Genomic DNA, 19,127 nt, shown 5'->3' on the forward strand with positions numbered 1-19,127 from the left:
TGTCCCACTTTTTAACTTTTTCACATTGTATCACGTTACAACTAGACTTAAATGTGTTTCATTGGGATTTTATGGCGGGGGGGGGGAATAGAGCGTAATAAGAGAATTGGAAGAAAATTTGCATAAAAATCTTGTGTGCTGCAAGCGCTTTGCAGAAAACCTCCAGCTGTGGGTGTTTAGGGGAATGTTTGGGTTGTTGCTGCTGGAAGCTGAACCTCTGCTGGAGTCTGGAGTTTTCTGCAGCCTGTCAGAGGTTTACGTCCAGGGCTGGCCCTTCGTTTGGCTTCATCCATCATCCACGTTCCCATCCAACTCTGACCAGATTCTCTGTGCCTGACGAAGCGTCCCCTCAGCTGATTGCTGCCACCAGCTTGTTTTAGTGCTTTCATGGTGTGTTCAGGGTAACACGCGGTGCTAACATAGCGCTCTGCACGTAGACCAAAAAGTTTTATTCTGGTCTCATCTGATCTGCTTTCCTTTCCTAGCTGAGGAATAATTAAGAAAAAAACATCCCCATGGCATAATGCTGCCACCACAATGCTTCATGGTGTTGATAATGTGTTTTGCCGCTACAGCCCTTTGAATGCAAAAAGCAGCTGAGCGTTATTCCTAAATAACACTTATATTATTTAGGAATATAAGCGTATAGAGGCCTGTGTACAAATAGGAATCGCAGTTTTACTTGTAAAAAACCACGTATCATTTTTGTCCCACCTTACATTTATTTTGTGTTAGTTTATCTAATAAATCCCAGTGAAATACACCACACTTTGTGCTTGTAACGTGATAGAATTAGAACAGCTTCTAGAGGTCGGAGAACCTTTGCAAGGCGCTGCGTATGTGAGCCCCATCACTTCCATGCTGCTCTGAGTTACTGTTTCCAATCATCTGTTGGTTCTACTGTTACTCCAGATCTTGTCAGCAATAACTAGCCTGAATGGTAGTTATTTTTTTAGATGCAGAGCAATACTCAGACAGCAATAACATCCGCGCTCCGTGAAGCACCATAACGTTTCCAGAAAAGTGAAAGATATGACAAAGAAAGCGTTGGGTTAGTCACTCCCGGGGGTCGGGGCGAGACCGAGCTGCTCGTTCATCCTGGTGACAACACTGCCTCATTTTATCCACAAACCCCGAACGGGGTTCTGATCATTTGTCACATCAGGGGGGAGGCAGAGTTGTGAAGTTGTTTTTTTTCCGCCGTTTGCCTCTTCCTTTCCTGAGCGGATAAGGTTTCACTAGGCGTTGTCGGCTTGTATAACAAAAAAGGGATTTTTTTTTTTTTTTTTGTGATTGTGCATCTGCTCTGAGTCGCATGGCATTCTGGGTGTGTGTGTGTGCACACGTGTGTGCTATGATGTGTCTCGTGTCATCGACGTCCCTTACCTTAGAGGATTTACACTCAGTCTTCCTTCACTGTCCACTTTCCTGAGGAAAGTGGCCTCGTTCCGTGTTTCTCGGCAGGAAGTGGGACCAGGACGTTTTGGCGCCCCAGCACTTCAAGCCAAAGGGAAAAGTGACTCTGAATGAACTTTTACCCCAATCCTGCTGGGGTTTCTGTCGTCACACTCCAGCTTAAATCAGTCTGGTTGAGGCAGGTGTCTGTCAAGTGACCTCTGAATGATCCTATGAGCTAAAAACGGCTACTTCCAAATACAGAGATGAGTTTGTTTTTGTTTTAATTGTTTGGTTTTTATGTTTTATTCATTGAGCCTTCTAATGACATTCCAGGAGCTTCAAGTCTTCAGCTTTGCTACGAAGCAGGAGAGAAATATTTTTTAGGACTGGAAGGTCAGCTTGGAAAATGAAAATCAACATTTCGAATCATGGAAAAGTAGCCTGAGAATGTGTGCAGAGAGAGGCTCAAACCCGTAGACCCTGAGTGTTGGGCAAAAGTGTTCACACCGCTTCTCCGGTTCCACTTTCTGTTTCATTGCAACCACAGAGTTCAAAATGTTTTCTCGTTTTGTTTCTATAATTAACGATCTAAGAAATGTCCACCTGCATTCAGAGCCACCTTTTGCTGCAATTAGAAATCTTCATGACCTAAAAGGTAGAGCATTTTATAATGTAAACTTATTAAGCTAAATTTTAATTGAAAAAATGTCAGTTTACTATAAAATTCTTCTTATTAAAGCCAAAAACCTATTTAATAGAGAATTGATATTTTGTATTGCAAATATTTTTATTTTTGAAAAGATTTTTAATTTATCTGCATTGTGTTTGAAAGGCTTCGCTTCATAAAAAAAATAGATATTTTTCTACGTTAGCCAATATGCAGCTGGAAGCCACATTGTAGTCCAGGGCCGCAAAAAAATGATTCTGAGGGCCACAAATGGCCCACGGTCTGCAGTTTGGATACCATTGATCTAAACCCTTGAAATGTAGCTAACAGGTTATCGCCCTTTATATCAACACTGATTAGCTAACCCGCTTCAGTTGTGGAAAAGCATCCCCATAGCATGATGCTACCACCACCATGTTTCACAATGTTGGTATATTTAGGGTGGGTTAATTTTCACATTTTTTTTAATCTCAGGTAAAGAAAATTACATACATACAAGCTACTGCATACAAAACATTGTTGAGATATTCAGAAAATAAGTTCCCTTCCAATTCAGAGTTCACAATGCCTTGTAAAATCCTGATAAGATAAACTGAAGTCTGTGGTTGCAACGTAAATGTGGAAAAGTTCAAGAGGTATGAAAGCTTTTGCAAGGCGCTGCAGGTCAGACGCATCATAAACCTTTACTGTTTACCTTTTGGAGAATAGTCTATTTTGTTACGGTCACTCAGAGGTTGCATTTCCTTTTCCCTCCTTCCAGGTGTCTGTCGTTGTACGGCACGAGCGCGCTGTAAAGCCTTTCTCTGAATGTAGTATCTATCAAAGTCCTCTTGAGTTTCGTTTCTGTAAATAGTAGGGGGGCTTCTTACCACCGTGCATGGTGCTACCAAAGCTCGTCAGTCTGAGGGGAAGAGTTGGGTTGCACCATTTATTTTTCTCTGTTAACGTTTGATTCATTTGCTCCCTTCAATATGCAGCAGATTTTATTCTTTTTTTTTTTTTTTAATGGTTTGCCGACTGATGGGAAGGGCAAATGTTTGGGAATTGAATCGACCCACAATCGGGGAATGTGAATCTCTTGTTGCAGCTGTACTGACAAGGTTTTAACTGCTGAGCACTTGAATAAGGGCTTTGGATCAAGGAAAGCTGATGAACTGCGAGGTTGGGTGTAATTATCGTTTTTTTAACACCTTGTTTATCTACTTAATGCATTTATTTTGTGATAATAATGCACAAAGATGTGAACAAAATTGTTTGTTTTTTTTATATCAGTGACAAGATGTTGGACCAGCAGGACGAGGCGTCTTTCTTTCTGATGGTTACTAATTTAGAGCTAAGTATCAAAACACACAAGAGCCTGTGAATGTGTGAGTGAGCGTGAGAGTGTGTGTTGCTGTTTATTTTTTAAGATGGAGATGAGGTTGAAGTCACAGTTACAGCATCTTGTGTAGACATAATATTTAATGTGAAATGCACTTTATTTTTTTGGGGTGGGGGGTGAAAATGGCACAACGAATAATTTATCTGCAAAACGAAACGTATTAATGATAATCAACCTGCACTAACCTAACTGAAATATTGTAAAGGGAAAAAAAAAATGTTTATGTGAACGTGGCGTCTATTTTTCCAAAGTGTTAGATGTACTTTTTATTGCTTTGGTTAGTGCACTCCACTGAGAGATCTTGTTAATTTTGTATTAAAGACAAACATGTGCTGTGCATAAAACTCCTGCCTCCACTGATTTTTAAAAAAAAAATTTCTAACCAGTGTTTATTTTCCATCCTCGTCGTGGCTCACTGCCCTCCTTTTATGCGCTCTTCTGTTTCCTTGGCAACTCCCTTCATAGCAGCACTGTTGCGATGGCAACCGAAGTCCTGCAGCCAGGTGTGTGTTGCGTCTGCGACGAGAGCTGAGCATTAAAGAGACGTGACGGCTCAGCAGCGATCCTTCATTCATGATTTTATTTCTCTTTGGGTCAGAGGTTACAGAGTTACAAACTAAGCCCCCACCCCACATTCCCCCACATACACACACATTCACAGCAGGGAGCGATTGCAAACGCAGGTGGCTCATTTATAATAAGACATTTCACAAATAATCCCTCCATTGACAGCTTTTTAAACACCAAACTTTGTCACATTACAGTAAAAAACTTTGATGTATTTTTATTGTATTTTATGTAACAGGCCGACACAAAGTGGTGCATAACTGAGGTGAAACTAACACAAAATAGAAACAAAGTTGTACCACAAAAATTATGTTTTTATTCATGAATAAATTCTAAAGATATGACAGGTGGTGTTGTTTTCACTTCTATGTTCACTACTTTGTGTTGGTCAGTCACACAGAATTTTAATCAAATGTATCAAAGTTTGTGGTTGTAAGATGACAAAATCTGAAAAGCTTCAAAGGGTATAAATACTTCTGCAAGTCACTTTAAGCTGGGGTTCTGTGGACTTGCTATCTGCGGTCAGTATCTTTAGCACAGCAGAAATCCATTTAGGATCTCAGTTTTTCCAAACAGGTCATTTAAATGGTCACCACAAGTAAGACACTGATTACCAGTAACAATCCCACAGAACCTCATTTTAAACCAAAGCAGATCTGCCCCTTTCAAAAAGCCACCACTAAACTCTCCCTATACTTCCAGTTATATTTATCTACAATTTAAAGACTTACCTCAAGATCTATGGTATACATACACAGGTATTTCAGTAAAAACACTTTAAAAAAAGATAAGTACACAGGTTAGGTCAAGAGGAAGGTTTTCTAATAGCTCTAATAGTTTCAAGCTCCGACTATGCAGGAAGTAATCACCTTCACATGGTGTGTTATAGTGTTATAATATTGAAACATCTACTGGGGTTTATTCACAATGCTTCAAAGTAGTATAATGAAGCTCAGTGGTTAACAGATTAAAGAGTGGTCAATATTTGAAGTTCATGTACAGTATTTTTTGCATTTTCCAGTTTACATCTTACAGCTAATATTGACCCTACAGCATGTGATTGTGTTCAGGTGCAGCTTCTGTGTTTTACAGCGACAGAGTCTCTGATGGTCTGTGGGTGTGTCACAGTGAGTGTTCCTCAGCGTGAGCGTGTGGTTAAACGTGTTTCAGTAGTTCTCCTATTGTTTTTTTTTGTTGTGTGTGTTAATCTGACCAATCGTTCTCCTCCAACTCCGAGTCGTCCTCCGAGTCGGAGTATTCGACGGCGATGCGGCGCGACAGGATGGTGGCCACGTCGTTCCCAACAGGCTCTCTCTTAGCCTGCTGCTCCTGTTGCTCCTGCACCTTCTTCAGCTGGATGCCTGCAGACAGAAAAGCACATTTTACTGACACGTTCATGAAACGGGGAAGAATTATTCTACAATAGAACAGCTCTAGAATAAACTCAACCTCTAATTGCAAATTTCAAAATACTGCACAAATTATCCCAGATGTATTCCTTCTTCTCTTCCAAGGAATCACAGTATCTTGTAACCTTTCAAAACTGGCCTTTAAAATGTTCGCTTTTTCACTCTGTGTCTGTCTTGACCTTTATGGCAGCTTTTTGTACTGAATATTCTTCAAAAGATAACGACACTGGTTGATCTTTTTAGTATTGACAATCCAAAAAGATGTAAATTGAGCTTTGACATGAAAATGAATTAAAAAAAAAACAACAGAAAGACGTTTTTACTTATTAAAACCACTTTAAAATATTAGAAAAATGTTCATCAATAAAAGACAAGTGGGTTGCTTCAACTAAATCTTCTCCTGCATTAAGTCGAGTAAATCTTACCCATACGTATAGCAGCCAGCAGGTCACTGCGAGCGTCGTTGACCGCCGCGTTCTCAGCCTGCGCCCCGGAAGACATCTTGTAGGACGTGGAGTGGGAGGCACCAGCTGGGACGAGTGGAGGCGGTGGCCCCGGGGGGCCGGGAGGAGGAGGAGCCACTTGAGCTCCAGATACAGGTAGCGGAGGCGGAGCGTAGCCGGCGGAGACGGCCATGGGGCCGGGGGACATGGGGCCGCCGGGTGGTGAGGCGAAGGCCGTCTGTGCAGAAGGTATGAGGGGTGCAGGGGGCGGCGGGGGAGGGCCGGTGTTGGCATAGCCGTCCATACTGCAGAAGAAGACAGAGGGATGAGTTAACAGAAACCATACCAGCCAGCAGCTATACACTAGGGGGCAGCAATAACACAGAGTTAGTCATTTCATGTTGGAGCCTGAGCTGTTAAGTATTTTTGATACCAATCAAAAGCAGGCACTATTTGAACAAAGAAAAGCCATTTGGCAATAAGTTAAAGCTCAGAGCTGTGTGAAAGAAAAGAAGTGAGCCTTTGTTAGCTGGATCCTGTAAATTAAATCTGGAAAGTGTCCAGGGATTAGACAATTATGTCCCCTGTTTCTCATTTGTTCTGTCATTAAAATCTAATTGCTCAAGCAGAATAATGAAAGAAGGTGAATCCTTCTCAGGTAATGAGATTTTGAAAAACACACACATTAAAAACATCAGAAGGTTTTAAGATGAACCTCAATGGAACAACAATACAGCTACTGGAGACCAGCTGAAGAAAGAGATCAATGTGCTGCAGATTGAACCTTAACCTCATGGAAACACAGAGAGCGAAACATAAAGTGATGCCGGTAAGCCTCATTTAGTTAAAGCTATACTGAGAAGAAAAAAGAAAGCTGAAAATGTGACTGTAAACGCAACTGGACTGTTGGAAGCCCTTATATTATATTTATACTATATAATGTTTAAAATTAGTTTATTTTAAAGGGGCAGTGTTATGTAATTTCCAAGTATACCGTGCCATTTTATAGCACAACCAAGTAAGTATGTTAACTTCTGTTGTAAAAATGCTGTATATAACTAACATAACTGAAAAGAAACTCTGCAATTTGATGCCTTGGAATTGGACCGCTGTCTCTTTAAAAAGCTCCTGTTTATCCAACACTCTGCCTTCAGCACATCATCACAACACATTAATTATTCCGTTTACAGCAATACTTAGGAGCGCTGGACTGAGAAGTAGTTTGCATGAAATGGAAATAGGCAAACTTTTTATGCAATCCTGATTGGTTGCCAAGGCAGATTCAAGGAAATATCAAATGCATGAAATAATCAAGGCAATAATCCAAGTTTTTGATTAAAAAAATAACATATTGCATAAAATTATCATTTTTGATACACCCCTTTTAATAAATAAATATAAAAAATATTATTCTGGATTTTTAAAGTAATGATTTAAAACCTTTAAAACTGGCAGAGAGTGTTTTTAACTGTAAAGCTATAAAGTACTCCTGTTTCAATGATGTAGGTGTTTATGTTTATGTTGAAACAATGGAAGGAAAATTTTTAATTGGTATTACCGTCTACTTGCTACTCCTAGATAAAGGTCAGATCTTTGGAGTAAATAACAAATAATTATCCTGTTATTAACAGATTCTCCTCCAGCGCTAGCTTGGCTTTCTCAGCTGCTTCGCTAAATGTTCTGCTTGTCCAGTTGGTGAGTTTAGGTGGAGACCTGCAGTGTTGGTAGTTTTCTCCAATCTAACCCCTGCTTTAAACTTTATTTACCAGTAGTCCATTGGTGGCAGAGACATAGAGCCACCATTCATGGCCTCAGCTGGTGGAGGAGGCAGAGGGGCTTGGTGGTGGTGCGGGCGGCCCAGCGTCCCGCCCTGGTAGGCCATCATGGTCCTGCCTCTACTGTCGTGTTCGCCTCCTCCCCGGGGGGCGTGTCCTGCAGCCATCTGGGCGGCCAGGATACTGGGCGGGGGGCCGGAGTAGGTGTGGGCGTGGCCGGCATGGTTCATGCTGTTGGGGTAGTGATGCTGATCCACACTGTGACCCCTGAGAGAAATAATATAGTCAGTGATAGGAATAAAAATAGTTTTTAAAAGATCCAGTTTTTGTTCCGTAAGTACCTGTTTTCTGGTGACATGGATCCTTCAGAGGAGGCGGCTCTGTCTCTGTGAATTGTGTGCCGGTGGTCTGGCCTCAGCTCCTTATCCAGAGCCATCATGTTCCACTCCTGCCGACGGTTCCTCGCTTTGCGGACCTTCTTGACCTCCCTCTGCAGAGTCCCATCCACACAGCGCCTCTGCTCCTGCAGCAAAGTGTAAGAAAAATGCAATATAACCTCAAACTCGACTTGGAAATAAAATGTTCTCCAAAAGTCGTGGTTGTAGCACTTCTTTTCTTGTGTTTTTAATGAAACCAAGTTCCACTGAAATTACTTTGTTTTACTCCTCATAATATCGGAGAAAGTTGTGGTTGGAAAGAAATTAAAAACTCATAAGCAGATTGCAGACAAGCACTGTGGGAAATCAAAGCCTAGCACTGATTGGGAGAAGATCCCAGCCAGTTTCATTACCTTCTGCTTCCTCTTCTCTTTCCTTTTGTCCTCCGTGTCCTGCAGCATCTTTTCTTTCCACAAGTCAAAAAAGTAGGAGGGGTCTGTGTAAAATTTAAGGGCTTCCTTGTGATCATCTCTAAAAAATAAAAAAACAAATACGGAGGTTATGATATACAGATGTCTCCATTGTTACAGTTCAGGTTTATATCCACTCACCATCAACAGGAACGAAATGTTATTTTTTGGCTAACAAAGAAACAATTTAGGTTCCAGTGTTACCTGTTGTACAATTAACATCAATTTAAGCTTTAAATTATTCATTAGAAGTTAAATATCTGCATACATCCCCACTAATATTTGGCATACTTCACTTTTCATTGCCATCAATGAGATCCTGGTAATATTTAGGTCGGATAATTGATGATTGGGATGCACGAGTATGAAAATTTGGGCTGATATTGTTTCCAGTATTAATATTTTATGTGGACTTTAAATTTTGTGAACATTTGCAGAGCCAAATACAAAATCTATAGCAAAAACTGAGCATAAGCCAAGATTAAGTTAAAAGCAATTAGAACTAGAATATAAATAAAAGAAGAAATGCCATCATGTTTCTCATTACCTTATAAAAACATAACTGCAAATTGACCGCTAGAGCACAAACACTTCAATTAAGCTCCGTTAAGCTCAGAATCAGGGCTTGTGGTAGAAATGTGGTAGATTTTAGTATAAACAGCCAGCAGAACGTCAGAGTTCAATGTGGAGAAGGCGGACCTGTAAGGTGTGAGGATGGTGAGCGGTGGCGGCTTGTCGCTCAGGTTGTACATCTCTTTCACCGGGTTGGGAACGCTGCTCTTGGACACCACCTGCTGGTCTTGAGTGGTGGAGCTCTTAAAGGCTTTCCTCATGTTGATGTCTTGCAGAGAAACTGAGAGAACAAAAACAGTGAGATAAAAACGGAGAAATGGTCCCACCATTATTAAAAGAAAAAGGGCTTTCAGTTATTAGAAATCATGAAAAACACACACACACAAGACTGACATCACTTTGGTGACAGATGGCGGCTTGCTGTGCTATCCTTCTACCCACCTTCCTCCACTGTGGAGTCCAGCTGCGTGACTTTGACGGCGAGCCGGTCGATACGGTCCTGCAGAGAGTTGGCACGCAGGTAGAAATTGTTGGCCTCGTTAAACAGTTCGCCAAATATGTCCTCTGCATGTTTACCTGGAGAAAAGAGGTGAAGAAAAAAAACTGATGGGAAACTGAAGGAGGAGGACAGAGACTTTAATCTTCATTCCAAGCCGAGCGGATCCCCACAGGCCCTGAGGTCCGATCAATACAAAGATAATGTGATACAACGCATAACGAGAGTCGAAGGATCAGTGCTGGGAACTGTAACTCATACGACTCCATAAAGAAATTACCTCATGAATAATTTAACACGAGTCAAATATAAATCATCCAAATTGATCTCAGTAGATATTAGTGTGCAGCAAGTGACCAAAAACAGCTGCATTTGTTTACGCCACCAAATTTCTACATTTCTTAAAAGAGAAATGTAGAGCGACTAATTTGGAACTAAAACCTCTTAATATTCGCACATAAAAACACCTGTCAGATCTTTCTTCATTTTGTTTTTTTGGGTTTTGTGTCTACCAGCTTTTTTTTTGCCTCTCGCTCAAACTCCATCACATCGTTTGGAGCGCTTCACTGAACTTCATCTCTATCAACTCTCACCAGCTTCCCTGTCCCTGCTGAAGGAAAGCATTCCCAACATCAAGATGCTGCCACTACAACATACACTGCTAGTTTTCTACCATAAAGCATTTTGAATGTAAAGATGCAAAAGTTCAGATTTGGTCCCATTTGACCAGAACATGTTTGCTGGCTCTCTGACAGCAAAACAAAAATTACTCCAACAATGGTTAGGTTTGTGGGGCTGTGGCACCTCCTTCCGTCCTTTGGGGGCGCCACTGAACACATGATTTGTGAAGGATTTCATTCAGGGGCATAATAAAAAAGACAGAATCCTAATTTAACATTTTTTAAATTTTATTTTGGATCACTTTTATTCCGCTTCACAATCACAGACTACTTTGTGTTGCTCCTCATTAAATACCAATGAAGTACATTAAAGTTTGTACTTCACAACCATGGAGAGCATCGAGTTCAAATTTATTGCCATATTTATGAGGCGAGGCAGATTTACAGAGGTAAAAAAAAACAAACTTTATTATATAACTAAAGCTTCTTAAAGAGAATGAGAATTTTTTTAAAGCTAAGCAATGCAATTCACAGCCGTGGCTATGTGGAGAAAATGTAGGAAAAACTGACTTATCCTAAAATTGGAAATTGTTGCTCACTGGAACCCTGATTGAAATCAAACAGGGGAAGTTTCATTATAGTGTAACTATTTCAGTGCAGAACATTACGTCCAACGTCCTATAGAGAACACAGGGCTATTTCTGTCAGGCCTGCTGACAGGATGGGCTGCAGGGAAAACATTTAGAGGAAGGAAGAATCCCAAATCCGTCATGCTGAGCCCGTCGGCCCCGGCCTCTCGTTACGGCCCTGCCGCGCACACATGTGCACAAAAGCATCCACAGTGAACCGAGTATGTAGATTTCCTCTGTCAGGCCCTTGAAAGCATTTATATTTAACCCACACAGCTGTTGCTGAGAGGCCAACTCCCTCAGCAGGAACTTGACACAATAAGACGCAGACAGAATCGATACGGAGGGGCCAAAAAAGCAGAGAGGATAGATGTTTTAATTTATCCCACAACAAACTTTCAGCACAGTTCATGCGAGAGTTGGAAAATGATTGCAGCTAAGTGCTAAATAAAAACACATTAACAGTGTGTTGATGTGTGTGGAAATAGGAAGTGGATGGAAGATGGATGGCGCTGTAAAACCTCCATTTTGCAGTGGACCACGATATCGACAGACCAGTGCGTAAACAGCTTTTACACAAACACACTCCCACACACACACCCAGAGTAGCAGCTCGGTCACATGCCCGCCACTGGATGGATAAGGTCCTTTTGCGGCGCTGTCTGAAATGATTACATTTCAGCGCTCTGTGTCCCAGTGCGAGGCTGGCGTAAGCCTGCAGCGAGCCCTGTGACCCCTCCACCACTGTAACCATGACGACATACAAATCAATCACAGCTTTAGGATTAATGATGAAGCCGGCGCAAAGAGGATCCGCAGAGTATAAACATCATCATGCTAAGCTTAATGGGGGAAAACCCCGAAGGTGCTGCTGTACTTTCAATCTGTTTTCTCTTTTAATTTATTCAGATATTAATATTTTATGCATCAGTTTGTTTAATTGAAAGTCGCCTGCAATTAGTTGGAAGAAGATGCTTTGGTTAAAGGAAACTACAACTCAATAAAGAGTGCAGTGCATCACCCGAATCACACCGTTCCAACATGGTGATGGCAGCACTATCATGTGGGATTGCTTTTCCTTGGCTCGACTGTGGAAACTAGAGGCAACAAAACGTGAAGAAGGGGTGTAAATACTTTGCCTCGGTGAGTGTGTGTCTCTTACTCAGGCTGCTGAGCTGGCGGATGATGGCTGACAAGGTGTTGTTCATCACACACTCCAACTCGCTGCCGATGCCGTCCGGCAGCGCCCCCCGGCAGAGGTGACGCGGCTCGATGTTTCTCTTCACCAGCGGCATGGCGAGGCCTCAGACTGGAGGGAGGAGCAAACACACACACACACACACATCAGATGAGACACAGATGTAGACTGTCAGCATCTAATCTGCTGAGGCGTTAATGAGCAAAGCATTGATCAAACTCCTAATTACTTCAATGATCAATGCCGAAGTTTATATATCGGAAAGCAGTCTGATTTCCCAAGAGTGACATTTAATTGCTTAATGTAGGAACGTGTCAGTATCCTGTCACGAATTGAAACCGATAAGGAGCAACAAAACTTCTTCTAAAAAACTCTGGAAACATAAAGTACAGCATAAAATATATTTTAAAAAAAATTTTAATTACCTTTTACAAAAGAAACTCAACATTTTGTTTGCCTAAAATGCAAATAGACATCATTCCTTTAGTGAACACTTGATCATCTGTAGCAAAGGATGCTTCTGCAGCTAAAAAACCTTCTATCAACATGTGAAAAACTCAGCCCTTCGTTAAGGAATTTAAACCAGGTGAAGCTAAACCTTTTCACCAGAAGAGTTCTGGGTATTATATATTTTTTAACAAAGTGGGGTTTTCTTCTTAAGTGCAAAATGTATGTACTTTTTGCACAGTTTTGGCTTTTACTGTGTTGTTCTTTCAGCAAATGGCATTTTGTAGAGTCTGTATCTAGACAGCAATAATCATCAACTAAACTAGTGACAAGACATACTGACAATGGCAGCAACATGCATCGAGGATGTTTTTCTTCATCCAGAGTTAGGCCAGAGTAAATCCTTATGTTAAAATGACCCGGTTAAAGTCCAGCCCTAAATCCAAGAGAAACTCTGTGGAAAGACTTGAAAGCTGATGTTCACAGACGCTCTCCTTCTAATCTGACCGAGTTTGAGCTTTCTTCCAAAGAAGAATGGGGGAAAAAATTGATGATTCCAGATGTGGAATGTTGGTAGAGATTTCCAGCTGTTACTGCAGAGAAACGTGGCTCACATTTGCACAGGTTTTGTGAATGTGCAAATTTACAAAACCTGGTTCACACTTGACCTCAGGTAGGGAAATGTGGTTCATATCTGATGTTAGATTTTTATTTAGTTTGATGAAAACGATGTATAATTTTCCTTTAAGTTGGTATAGCCCATAAAATCCCTACCCCAGATCATTACCCAATGTGTAGCTGTAATTTGGTAAAATGTGAAAAAGTTCAAAAATGCTTTGCAAAGCACTGTATGTTGTGTAAAACCAATTTGTGTGTGTGTGAGTTGTTGATGGGGAGATTGTGAACAACGACCAAAGCCAAGATACTGCTGGCGACCGGAGGAAAGATTAAAGCATTAGTGATGGGAAGATACAACATGCCAGCTAATCCCAGGCTAGCCTGTCACCGGCCCAGCTGGAAAACTGTCACAGCCAGAGATTCTGCTTAGCACAAAGAAAAACAGAAATAAAAACAAAAACTTTAATACACCCAGAGGCACAGCTCTCTTTTCTTTGACTTTCTACAGACAATAAACTGTGCTTTGCTCCCATTCCCTGCAAATCTGAACATGACTGCCTCAATTAGCGCTCAGTCGCTGTAGGATCACACACTCTTACTCTCTGAGCATCAGAGAGCAGTCGTCTTATCAGCCCCTCTGCCTGCTTCCTGTTTTTGCAGCTCGAGTCTTCTTCCTGTTTCCTGGTCCTCTCTGGTGTCACAGCAAACCTTCCAGTCTCAGCTCAACGCTTGGAAAAGAACAATACAGTCACAGCTGGAGAAGCAACCAGAAGGAGAGTTTTCCAAACGAAATGTTCCCGAAAAGATCCAGGCTCAGTTATGGTTCCAGAGTGTTTTTACTGCACAGCTTTTCTGCAAAGGGAGAAAAGCAGGTTGCATCGACACAGGAGACCTGGCAGCCCGACAGAGGGCTAATAATAGCAGACTGGCTCATGAAACATAGACAACACAGAATAAAAACCTGAATAAAATGGAATTTCTTGGCAAATTGAAATGTACAGTACTAATCCTCCAAGAATACTACGAAACTCCCAAAGCCTTAGAAATGGCTTCATAAACCTTTCTGGCCTAAAACAGACCTGCCCAAATGTGTTCAAACCTCCAACTGACTTAGATTTAAAAATAGTTTTATTCAACAAAGATGCTTGTAGAGAACGAAACAGGTGAAAGATAATAAAACAATATAAAGTAGAATCTATTTTGAGAAACATAACTTAAGTTTTTTTTTTTTAAACATGAATGTTGAAAACTACTGTATTTACACTATTCTCAATAATTAATGGCGGTTCTCACAGGTGTTTTGATGATTGATCTGTGTTGATGCACTCCAGGTCTTTGAGGTAGGCGGGCCACCTTTCCATCACCCTAATCTTTAGCTTGCTCCACAGATTTTCCAGCAGATTCAAGTCAGGACTCGCTGTTAGTAATAATTACTCTCCATTAGGAAGAAAAATTTTGGTAAAATTAAAAGATTACTTTGAACCATGAATCTGTCGGAATTTGAATAACTTTAAGCTTAAAAGTCAATGTAAATGTCATTGATTCTCAACTTTTCTTTACTTTCCTAAGATCAGGGCATGATGTGTTGCTTTTTTAGACCCTTTTGGCCCACTTATCGTTATCAGACAGGTTTTATTAAAAAGATTTCTCGACTCTACAGGTGTGGCAGTAGTCAGCCTTGGTTATGGCCGGTGAAGTCGAACTCAGCTTTCCCAAAAGCGTGCTATATTGTCATTACTCGTGTTCTCTCTGTTTAATGTTAAAATTCATCTGATAATCTGAAACATGCAGGGAAAAAAAGCAAAACAGAGTAAAACCTGTAAAAGGGTCAAATATGCTGATTTTTAACATGATGAACTATAATTTCTCAATAGGAAACCACAGTAATTACATGTCATCTGTTTAGCTATCAGTCACCCGCAATGATTTCCACCCACAGACTCCTAACTAGATCCGGCAGCATCATGCCAACAAGCTAAAACAAAGTGTAAAATTACACCCATAATGGGCTGCCACAAAGAATGACTAATCCAGCCAACAAGATGCCTGAAGTGTCCCAAAACCACGGCGTTCAGCTTTCTGCATGAACATTTTGGAAACACTGAGCTTTCTGTTGGAAAGGAGGTGATGCAAATTAGAAGATTGCATGTTTTTGCTCACACTGTCTGGCTTGCATGACAATCACACTGATGAGGCGAAATAATGAGCAACCGGAGGGTTGTGGGGGTGTGGGAGCCTTGTCTTGCTCGTGAGACATGAGGGGAAAAGAGGAGGGCGCTCTAAACGAGGCGCAAAGTGGGATAAGAGTGTGACAGATGAGATACAGTAAATGAGACGGTGTGTGTGAGAAAGGGTGTGTTTTAAGGGTGGGTGGGAAAGAGACAGCAGAGCATATATATATGTGTGTGTTTCTGTGTTTGTGTGATGGAGACAGGCTGGATTGAGTGGGGGGATGGGTCTGGAGAGGGACCTCAGGGAAGCCACTGAAAGGTTCCCGGGACAATAGAGCTCCGTTCACACGGCAACAGCACTAGCTCTCCCATGAATCCCCCTCCCCTCCACCATCCTCGTCCTTCTCTTCATCTTCCTCCCCAACCTTCTCTAAGTCCCCCTCTACTGAAAGCAAAAGCAAGCTAGCGCTCCTTTTTCTAAAAAGGCTGAACTCAAACTCGACAGATATCCTCGCTCCTGTGTTTAAGGTGCCCAATGCTTCCTCAGGGTCATGTGTTTGGACGCTTTAATTATTCCAACACAACATGCACACCCCGCCCTTCACCAAAACATCACACCAGGTAGCCTCTCAAATGTCCCATTAGCTAGCCCCAAAAAAACAGCCTTTCATCCTCCGAGACGTGACACTCGGGCTGCATCCGGGACGAAACTCGGCTCCCCTAGTAGTAAGGCCGCCGGCAGCCGGGCCCTTACTACTACAGACCTGAGAGCTCCATTAAGTTCTGAAAGGCGGGTTATTACCAATTTATGCTCTACGTCCAGCTTCTCGTGTCGGAGGCTGTTTTGCTTGTTCTGATGTTATAAATAATGCATCCTGGATTACGTCAGATCTCACTGCCCCAAATACGATGTCTAAAAACAAAACGAGAACCAGGAACGTCTACTGGTTCTAATAATGTTCAGGGACAAACATAGTGGAATATGGGAAAAACTCCTTTAAATATAGAATCCTGCTGGGGTGAAAAGAGGACTCTGATGTCTGATTTTGACCTATTTTTAAATTGAAGAACTATAGCATATAAAAGAGACCAAAGTCAAGCAGGTGATGTGACAGAGCTAGTAGTTACACGATTATCACCATTCACGCCTTAATGTGTCAGCCCCCAAATTTCACCAACTATACCAGAAGTGTTGATACTAATATCTACTGCAACCTCTTTAACAAAGTTTGTACCTTACTTAAAAAAATTGCTGCACTACATGAAAACCAATATTTTATATATTCTGTATAAACATATAAAAAGAATGTTTTTCCAACAACTACATGACTGCAAAAAAAACACTTTTGTATCAATTATGATACCTAAAAAACATCAGATAGGTTTTGTTAAAATGGTCAAATGAACAATCAGCTTTAAAAAAATATATTTTCAGACAACAGTTTTGTTGTATCAGGCTTTAATCAGTTTTTTTTAATCGTCAAACTATGTTCGACTGAGTGGTATGTTGGGAGATTTTAATTTTTGAGTAGAGCTACAGGTTTAAGACAGTGTAAATTTCATTCTCAGTGCATGTTATTAATCAATTCATTATTTCTCAGTGTTTAATGTCAGTCATGCACATAGCACTGAACATGTTGCTGCAATGATAGAAAGCACAACTGTGGAGAAAGTAATAGCAAAAATGTTAAAACAGTTAAGCAACGACTATCATATCCTAAGTGGTTTTCCTTTTTTTTTTTTTATAAACCTTTACGGTTACATTTAAATTAGACATCTATTGAAATACTGGGAAAAGAATGTAGTGGGTAATTCAATAAAATAGCAATATTTGCCTTTTTTCTACCTAATAATCTGGGCGTTTTAGGCTGCGTTTTTATTTTTAATATCGTAATACATGCTCTACGTCCAGCTTCTAGTACAATTGAGAGTTTCCGCTTTGGAACTAGTTTCACATGGAGTATTATCTGTGTCGGACCACTGACTGACACAACCTTCTGTAAGGCAATGTGACAAGGAAGGAAAATATCTTATTGCGATCTTAATGTTAAATGTTGTATTGATGATATCTGCAGTTGTTAACCCAGATTTTCCACACTCTTTCTTTTCCTTTTCTGGCTTCTTGCTGCTGCTAACACTTTAGCATCTTGGCTGCTGCTGCCTCTATCTTAACTCAATGAGAGCAAAAAGAGCAAAGGAAGTCGATTCAATAGGGATGCATCGATAAGAAAATTTGGGACGATATCGGTGTTTCTGTTGCATCGATATTTTATATATCGTATACGTTTTCCTATCCTATCGACACTGGGAAAAAGTGACCACACCGTCGACATCGATTCCCTTCTTCACTATCAAATGCCCGTACAAATACCACCTGGCCAACCTCCTCTCCTCCCAAAAACACATAAACAAATGACAACAAGATGGAAATAAACATCGTTATTAACACCAGTTTACTTATGGGACCAAATGGATATGTTAAGAAATGACTAACATCGACTGATACTGATTTTAATACATCTATATCATCCCTACTCTTCAATTTACTAAACATCTTAGTGGTACACAGCGCTTGCATCCAATGTAGTCCAAAATGTATTTGGTTATTTGGCCAACCAAATACAAGTCACCTAAATGCAGCTCAAATGTGGTTGGGGTTGATTAAATGTTAAAATATATCTTTTGAAAAAGTAACACTGGTGTATAGGTTTAACTTACAGTGTTACCCCATTGAGATTTTTGTGATTGAGAAAGGCAGAAATCCGCTAACTAGCTAACTGTAACCATTACTGTGAGGAGAAATCTACCCCTTTTAACATAATTAGGATTGATCCTATTTCTACAGACAGATACTGACTGCAAAAACAACTCTAACAAACTCCACTTAATATTTTTAAAAGGTATCTCGGTTGTAAGTAAATATATCAATTATGTTTTGATCAAATACATATCAAAATAAAAAAAAATATTATGAAGGCACAAATCAATGTGCTATAATCAGTTTAGAATAAAGTCAATTAAATCTTGCTATCTATTTTTGTTTTAAATTGCTGTGCAACCACTTGAAAACCGTGGTATTTTTACATAAACTTATACTGTAGGAAATTATTACTTGACTAATCAAAATGTTGTTCATGCAAATCCAAGTTTAGCTACTTTTTTTACTGCAATACTATGACATTTTTATCCTTACCATTTCCAGTTCAGCCACTTCTTTGCTATTTTTTTCTTTCTTCAATTTATTATTTAGATGTCTAAATTTCACGTTTAAGCACTCTCTTCCGTTTCCCTCCCCTCAGGCTGACAAAAGCATCCACACACACATACACAGAGGCGTAAATTGATGGCAACCGCAATCAATCACTGTTCCGCACCGTCGCTTTTCGTTACCAATGGACTGACCCACATCTGTTCATCTCTCGCTCCCCAAATTTTCTACTATTTATAATCAAAATTTAACCTGGCGTCTTCGATTGGGTTCTCTAACAAGCACTAATTTTTATTTTTTGGTTAAATAGCTTCAAAGTAACCTGGTAGCAGGGATAATATTCAATGTTTCGGGGTCGTGAATTATATTCTCCAACGCCGGGGGTCCGCTCTGACTGACCACTTTGGTTAGCTAGCTTATGTCCAGTCTTCCGACTATTTAGTTTGGTCAAATTAGACCAGAGTCTGCAGAAATATCTACATAAATGTCACTATTATAATAAATGGTGTCACTGTTGATTGTAAAAAGTATCATAAGGCCCTCACCAGAACTTGAAATATTAGAAGAAATCACTCCGTCCGCATGTCCCGTTAGTTACTCCTACTAGCTCTGCCATCCTGTGTCCCCAGCCCGTCTGGCCACTCTGGGGAAAATCCTTTGAGGATGAAAACACGCCCACT

General features: G+C 40.6%; 1 protein-coding gene across 2 annotated transcripts; it reads right to left on the reverse strand.

Moving 5' to 3' along the window:
- Positions 1-1,223: 1,223 nt before the first annotated feature.
- wasf3 (WAS protein family member 3) lies at positions 1,224-19,077 on the reverse strand. Of its 2 annotated transcripts, none has more exons than XM_005797855.2 (10): positions 18,993-19,077; positions 11,968-12,114; positions 9,502-9,636; positions 9,187-9,340; positions 8,431-8,548; positions 7,982-8,163; positions 7,632-7,907; positions 5,848-6,170; positions 5,227-5,374; positions 1,224-3,974 (listed from the first exon to the last, which is right to left on the reverse strand). In XM_005797855.2, exons 2-10 carry the CDS (start codon positions 12,098-12,100, stop codon positions 3,836-3,838), a joined length of 1,608 nt encoding a protein of 535 aa, XP_005797912.2. In that variant the 5' UTR covers positions 12,101-12,114; positions 18,993-19,077; the 3' UTR covers positions 1,224-3,835. The 2 variants fall into 2 exon arrangements, with proteins under 2 accessions (XP_005797912.2, XP_023182274.1); XM_023326506.1 differs by having other exon boundaries at positions 3,877-3,962.
- Positions 19,078-19,127: the final 50 nt, after the last annotated feature.

This window comes from Xiphophorus maculatus, chromosome 21 (assembly GCF_002775205.1).
Source record: "Xiphophorus maculatus strain JP 163 A chromosome 21, X_maculatus-5.0-male, whole genome shotgun sequence".
In the NCBI taxonomy this organism is placed as follows: Eukaryota; Metazoa; Chordata; class Actinopteri; order Cyprinodontiformes; family Poeciliidae; genus Xiphophorus; species Xiphophorus maculatus.